Raw genomic sequence first — 7,908 nt, 5'->3', positions numbered from 1 at the left:
AAGTCTCCGAATTGGATCGAAATTTTGGCTACCCCACCATTGTCAGATGTCCCGAGCGCGTCCCCGGAGTCGGAATCTGCATAGGTAAACCCAAACCTTGCTTTTTTATAATTTTCTAGTGCTTAAATGGGATTAAAAATCCATAAAATATTCATGGTAGCTCAGAAAATTATGATTCTTTTTGCAATAGCCTAGTAATATTGCTAAGGATCGCGGGGAAAAGTTTTAGAATTTTTAGAGTTTATTTGGGTAGTTTTTGCAAAAAAATATTAATCATAATGACTAAACTGTAAATTTACATATTGTGATTGATGACTGTTTGGATGGGCCCAGGAGGGGCTGTGTGATGTGATTAGTTGTGAATGTATGATTTGTGAATATAGAAGTGCGTTTTGAGCCCTTTTGTAGGTTAGGTAGGTCGTAAGTGTAGGGGAGACTTTGCCGGATTTACGGCACTACTTAGGACGTCTTTGGTCTTTTTCTTAGTTTGTATTGAGTCAAATTTATTAAATGATTGTAATAAAATTGTCAGGTGAGCCGGGACAACCTTCTTCCTTCGCCCAGCCACCACAGTGACTGCTGTCAAGTCTGTGAGTAAAATATTAATTTTAATTGTAATTTCGATATTATTATATGTTCAAGCATGCCTATGGATATTGTTGTGATAATTTAGAGCAGTGTACATGTGTTGGCGTGCGTGTGATATGGTGTTGGCTATGGATAGGACGGGTAGACACGGCTTGAGATCTTCGCTGGGACCCGGTCCTTCGGGGTAGACACGGCTTGAGTTCTTCGCTGGGACCCCGATTTGGTTTATTAAGTGGAAGTCTAAGCTGAGTTCTTCGCTGACACAGGTTGGAATAAGAGAGCTGTATAGGGGATCAGCTCCATATATGTATTGTTTGATATTATCGGTTGTATGAGTGCTCCAAATTACCTTTTTACTGTTATGATGTGAAAATATTGCTGATGTTGCATTTCACTCTACGGGTGCATTAGCTTTAGATAGTTATAGAGATTATGGTTAAAATTGATATTTTACTCTCTGAGTTGAACGCTCACTCCTGTTCATTATTTTTCAGGCTACAGGAGGATTTTTGTTGTGGTTAACCTACTTTTCTCCTTCGCAGGTTGGTTATTAATGTTCATATAATTTTATTAACTACTAGAATTTTCGCATGTGTTAGAAATATTCATTTGATTTGGGTCTGTAATATAATTACCATGATAGGCCTGCAAACTTATTATTATATGCATGTTTGTTGGACTGGATGAGGGAGCTGAGCTCCTATTTATTTTTTTGTGTTGTTATGAGTATGTGGAGGGTGAGCTGAGCTCCCAAATTGATTATATATCATGTTTACAAGTCGGGTGAGTCAAAAACTCCCCATTGAAAGTTTCATTTTATGGTCGGACTCTGTCCGGTTGAATTCTTGAAATTGGGCCCAAATGGGCCTTAGAGTTGGGTTAAGGAATAATTAGGCTTACTACGGGCCTCGGGAGCTTTAGGCTGGCCCAAGTCCTAATGCCGGTCTGGCCCATAGGTTAGGTCGTGACAATTATAAGACATGATATATCTTCTAAGTTTCCAATAAAATTATGTAATCTTTTGTCATTTTCTATAAAAAGAAAATTTATATTAATAGAATAAATATATTTTTCAATTAAAATAAATTAAAAATTTTTTATTTATAAAGATGTAAAATCTATAATTTATCTATCTGTTTACAATCTTAAAATGGTTTTTTGAATTTACTGTTTAACTATTTGAATTGTTTAACTATTAAAGTGTTGTTATGCCTACTTATAAACAATGAAACAACACAAGCATAGCTCAACATGATTTAGTGACTAAATGCATATCATCCACTTGTATCAACTTAAGTCTTCACTTTTCTAATTCTCTTTTAAAAAAAAATTGAAAAAAAAAATGAAACTACACAAAAACAATTCCAAGGAAAAACAAGTTACTGAAGCATACCCTCCAAAAAAAAATTACTCAGGTGAGCTTAGAGGGGAAGGGTTAGGATTTTTTTATTTTTTTCCTTTATAGATCATATAACAAATAGATAACATAAAAAAAATTGAAAAAAAAAAAAAAAAACCAACGCCAAGCAAACGCTGATGCTCTACAAGGCTGGACCAGTTTCCATATAAAATGCTAGATAAAGCCCCAAGCTCAATGGTACATGAAAAAATTTTGTATGAAAGAATAAAGGGAGAGAAGAAGAATCATCAATGCATAAAACAGAATTGTTCATGGGCATTGCATCTGGCTATATGGAGTGACACAAAATCTGATTGACTGGTAAAGCAGGTGCAGCAGCTGACTATTGCCTAATACAAAACTCGAATCCAATGATCTTTGAATCATGTAAATAAATCTGCTCAGAAAATGCATTCTGTAGTGCCACAGCCTGCAGGGTGACAGCAATCTTATCATTGGTTTCCGGGGAATGAACCTTCTTAGATTACTGTTCCTGCTAAATCCTTCTCTTACTGGCTACAAAATTCACTGTTCCCTTCTAATTCTAGGAGTGGATGAGCCTGGACGATAAGCTTGGACTGGTGGGGTCTCAGGATCATACTTTTGGGAAGCAAGATAAGTAAGGGCTGTGACTACATCAGCTATAAGTGGTCGCATATTAGGCTGTTCTTGAACACACATTGCAGCAACAGCCAGAGCTTGGTACAAGCCCCGCATTGGATATTGGCCCTGTAGTAATGGGTCAGCCATCTGCGCGAACTTCCTTCGATCTTTGAACAATGGCCGTGCCTGCAACACAAGCAATATCTGACAAATATTAGTTAACTATCTCCTCAGTAGAAATATAATGCTCTCTATTCATAAAATAAGAAGTGGTCAGACTTTCATGCACATTGGACTGCTATTTTGTATGCAACGGAAAGTAAAACAATGATTGGACTGCTAAGTTTACTCCAATCAAGAATCTCTTAGAAAATGAAAATATAAAAAGCATGTAGGATGAAATAGCTCTCTTACCCATGCAACGAGATTATGCTCCCCAGCAGCTCTTGAATTGTCAATAGCTTTCCTTCCAGTAATAATCTCAAGAAGAACAACACCGAAGCTATATACATCTGATTTAAGTGTAAGCTGACCTGTCATTGCATATTCAGGCGCACAATATCCATAGGTTCCCATAACTCTAGTAGATACATGGGTTTTGTCTCCAACAGGACCCAATTTTGCCAAACCAAAATCAGACAGCTTGGGATGATAACCTTCACCAAGTAAAATGTTTGAGCATTTCAAATCACGATATATAACAGGGGGATTAGCTTTGTCATGCAAATACTCCAAGCCCTTTGCAGCACCTGCAGCTATCTTCATTCTTGTATTCCAGTCAAGTCGTTTTTTATCAGGTGGGAGATCTGAAATATTACAGCATACAAATGAAACATCACTGAAACAATTCAAAGGAATCTACATTAAGTTATACATAACTATTGCAATAATTTAATAAGAGACGGCAACTATCACATAAGTCAAAGGACATAAGCATAAATACTTGAGCAAAATAATTTCCATCCTTCCTGTGCAATAGTTGGAAGGATGACTCAGAAAAATAAAGTATGCTTAGATGATTTGAAAACTATTGAGTTCTAAACAATACTAAGATATAGATGAACAAAAAATCCAGAATGAAAACTCAAATGGTTCAAAGGTCTTCTAATCTGTGATCTGTTGCATGGAAATTTCTGTTATGGGATTTTAAAAATTCTTGTCTCAACCTTTTTCACTGATATGCCAAATGCACAAGGAAGATGAACTTTTCATGGTCTAACATTAACAGCTAGAAATTAAGCTTTATGTAAATACCATACAAATGGTCTTCCAAACACCCCAATGGCATGTACTCATAAACCAAAAGTCTTTGAGCTCCATCAGCACAGTAGCCAATCAAGTTAACAAGATTAGGATGGTGAAGTAGGCTCAACATTAATACTTCAACAAGAAATTCCCTGTTCCCTTGCAGCCCATTACGATCAAGTTGCTTGATAGCGACAACCTACATCAAACCAAAGGACATGTTTCAGTTCTTACCACAATGCTATCATATTAATGCAGCATCAAAAAGAAATCAAATGCTAACATTAATAACCAAGTGAGATGCCATAGGATGAAGGAGAGTAACACAGCAGCTGTGAGATAAAAAAAAGGAACAAGCATGACAAAATAAGTACACTTAATAATTGTTCAAGATAAAAGTGGAAAAGCTGAAAAGCTAATGGTTTGAAATTGTGTTTTTGTTCATTTGTATCCTAAATTTCTAATTTTATCAATTTTGTTCATAAGTTATAATTTTTGTTTCAGTTGAATATGACAGGAAATCAAATCAGTAAACTATGAACTGAATTGATAAAATTAAGCGTGTCGAATATAATTGGAAAGATAACTAGGCGAAAGTGGACATGCTTTTTGGAAAGAGTTCTTCATAAGCATTCCTCAAGGTGATTTATGAACCTTACAAATCCATCATAATTTCATAGGGTAATTTTTACCTACCAAAATTCATATGAGTAAATCTTTCCAGTAACCTTCTTTGTTATTCTAATTCTAAATATTCTATAAAAATCAAGCGATTGGGATAAACAGTATATATTTTGGAAATATTGACAGCCAAAATATATTCTAAGAAGCATAGTATACTTAGGGGTGAGGATTGGTCAGTTAGATTTGACTTTCATCAGCACTGATATAACCAAATTTTCTTGAATAAAAAACCAGACCGAACCTATTTAGTGAAGAAACTGAACAAAACCAATGTGGTTCAGTTTGCTTATGTAGTTTTGGCTATCTTAAACTATCCATAAATTGCCTGCAAATTATTAGAAACAAAGAAGCAAGCACTTCCAATTATCCACACTCCACAGTCCAAAATGAATTCAGAAGCAAACATATCGTATTTTATACATGAAAGAACAATTTCACATAAAAAATTTTGAAAGAACACAAAAGTAGTACCAAACTAACAAAAAGCTTGAAAGAAACAATGATCAGTAAATAGGAATTGCCAACATTCACAATCAAAATATATATATATATATATATATATATATATATATATATATATATAATAAAGCTATTTGTGCTTAAATAATGTGAATTAATAATGATTTTATATGTTCCAACATAAATATGTTTATTTTATAATTACTTCTAGAAAATACCAAAGAAAACATTATTCTTAGTAACATTTTTATAAAAAATGTTTAAATGTTGAAAGTTAAGCTTGAGCAGCTCAAGAGCTTTCAAGCCGACCTTACAGGTGTTTGAGATTATGCATTAAAATCAATTGAGCTAGGTTCATGATCGTGTTTAGTTTGTCCAACAAGCTAGAATGAATATTTTAATGAGCCAAATTCAAGTAGTATGGATGGATTGTTTTACAGCCCAATGAGCAGCCCATAGGAAGAGGAAATTTTTGAAGGAAACTTTTATAGACCACAAAATATTCAAGAGAAAGAAACTTATAATAAAGTAAATATATTTGTTGTTGCATCAAATTGAATATTTTCTTGCAACAAGTAAAATCTAAAAGGTTTAACTAACCTGATCGGTGCTTTCCAATCTCCCTTTATATACTCGGCCAAAACCACCTTCACCCAAAAGACAATCTGCCCTGAAATTCTTTGTTGCAGCAGCCAATTCACGAAATGTAAATGTATGTACTGCAATGTTCTCAGAGCCTCCTTTTGTAGACGTCTCCTTCTTTACATCCAGTGCTGAATTTGGCTTTGTTTTATCTAAAGTAATAACCAGGAAACAAAAGTTGCAATTAATGCTACCAATAAATGAATGCGGAAAGCTACAAACAGCAATTAAAATGCAGTTTAGCGGCTGAAGAATTTTATGTCATCAATGAGAATTAAGCAAGAAAACAAGAATCATAAGAGTCAAATAAACAGTCAGGAGGGAAGGATTTAAGTTTCGATTTATAACGCCATGAGATAAGATCACAAGAAAACAACCAAATACATTATTAGTGCTGCATTTTACTTCCATAAGCACCACAAATCATCCAGCAGGACTAGAATTATGAATAGTTTCCAATTATATGGAATTATAACATGCTCCTAAAAAGTAAGAGACATTGCATTTCAATCAATTACTAAAAATTTTAAAATAAAAATTCAACCCTTCACTGCCATCATAACAATATATATATATATATATATATATATATATATATATATATATATAACAAAGCTATTTGTGCTTAAATAATCTGAATTAATAATGGTTTTTTATGTTCCAACATATATATGTTTATTTTATAATTACTTACAGAAAATACCAAATAAAACATTATTCTTAGTAACATTTTTATAAAAAATGCAGTACAAACAGCTCAAGAGCTTACAGTTAAATTTGCATTGACATAAACGTTTTAGCTTCTAAAAATTCAGGGTTTCAGATAGAACGCAAGTGGCTGAGCTGACAACATAGAAAATTAATAAATCCATGGACATTACAATATGCGAGTCAATGATTATTCAATCAACATGGACAAAAATAAATTAAAAAAAAAAATCAGCTTCATAAACTATTGGTATAGTGCTTCTGGAATTTTACATTGTGAGAAATTACCTAAGGTCATTGAATTATGAATGGACCCATCATCTAGTAGTAAAATAAAAAATTCTATAACCAGTCTAAAACTTACCAGTATAAGACTGATTCACACAATTATGAGAATGACTCATTCCCATTAATTATTATTACATTTAAAGGGGAAAAGAACATTGAAATTAGCCCAAGAATAAAAAAAAAAAAAAGAAAATTGCTTGTGTCGTGGTATGAATAAAAACTAAATTTTCAAAAGCCCAACAGTATCATTCTGAGTTTGTTTTGAAATACCAGAAGATGATGAGATCTGATCACCAGGCCTCTTCTTCAGAGTCCTCTTTGCATTTTTGCTTGACTTCCCAGCACAGGGAAAACAGCCCATTACTTGATCCCTTCCTCACTTGAATGAGTATCACTGCAGAGAGAGAGAGAGGGAGAGAGAGAGAGAGAGAGAGATTAACAACGGCAGTGCTACTCTTGTATATATCATTTTCACTCTTGTGTCTTTTTGCAACTGTGCCCTTATGTTTTGATAAATTGTATATCGTGCCTCAAACTTTCCATGTTTTCCTATGAGCCGCAGATATAATAGAAGTACAGAACATGCTAAAGAACGCTATCTGAGAAAAAATAATTAACTTTTGGGGGCTGAGACACAAATATCTATAATCGGAATGCTGTCTGAGAAAATCTCTGTTTTGACTGCGGAAATTCCTTGATTAAAGGACAAGCACCATCAAAATATCCGTTCTTGTCGTTTAAATTGAATTGAATTAGTTTAATATTTTATTTTTTTATTAAAAAAGTTATTCAATGATTTTACTTTATTATTGATTAATTTTTTCACTTAATGTGATATTATTTTTAATTTTTTTTATTTTTATAACTATAATGTATAAATAAATATTATAAGGAATATAATTTACAATTAAATATATAATAACATATTATTATTATTATTATCATTATTATTTTTTTAAGAATATGTGCACCAACTTCCTGTAAAAAGACAATTTTGACCTTCTTGAATTGTATATAGTCTTCTTTTATTGTGTGTGTGATTGTCTTTTCAAACTTTTAAAAAATATTTTTTATTTCATAAAAATTTATATTATTTTTTTTAAAAAATAACTTTTGCCAACTTGCAAATGCCGTATGTGCACCAACTCCTTGCAAAAAGACAAATTTGACCTTCTTGAATGGCGTATAGTCTTCTTTTATTAGGGCAAGGGCGCTGAATTTGCTTAAAATTTTTAACACTCTGTTTGAACGGAGGGAAAATAAGAGAGTAGAAAAAGTTTGAAAGAAAAATA

The 7,908-nt window shown here is 33.0% G+C and overlaps 1 protein-coding gene across 1 annotated transcript; it reads right to left on the bottom strand.

Annotated features, from left to right (window-relative positions):
* Positions 1 to 1,967: 1,967 nt before the first annotated feature.
* Positions 1,968 to 7,190, bottom strand: LOC110645445 (serine/threonine-protein kinase PBL27). Its single transcript, XM_021798628.2, has 5 exons — positions 6,887 to 7,190; positions 5,579 to 5,772; positions 3,845 to 4,034; positions 3,005 to 3,396; positions 1,968 to 2,776 (listed from the first exon to the last, which is right to left on the bottom strand). Exons 1-5 carry the CDS (start codon positions 6,975 to 6,977, stop codon positions 2,513 to 2,515), a joined length of 1,131 nt encoding a protein of 376 aa, XP_021654320.2. The 5' UTR covers positions 6,978 to 7,190; the 3' UTR covers positions 1,968 to 2,512.
* Positions 7,191 to 7,908: the final 718 nt, after the last annotated feature.

This window comes from Hevea brasiliensis, chromosome 14 (genome assembly GCF_030052815.1).
Source record: "Hevea brasiliensis isolate MT/VB/25A 57/8 chromosome 14, ASM3005281v1, whole genome shotgun sequence".
Taxonomy (NCBI): Eukaryota; Viridiplantae; Streptophyta; class Magnoliopsida; order Malpighiales; family Euphorbiaceae; genus Hevea; species Hevea brasiliensis.
This window is presented reverse-complemented; position numbering and strand designations above follow the sequence as displayed.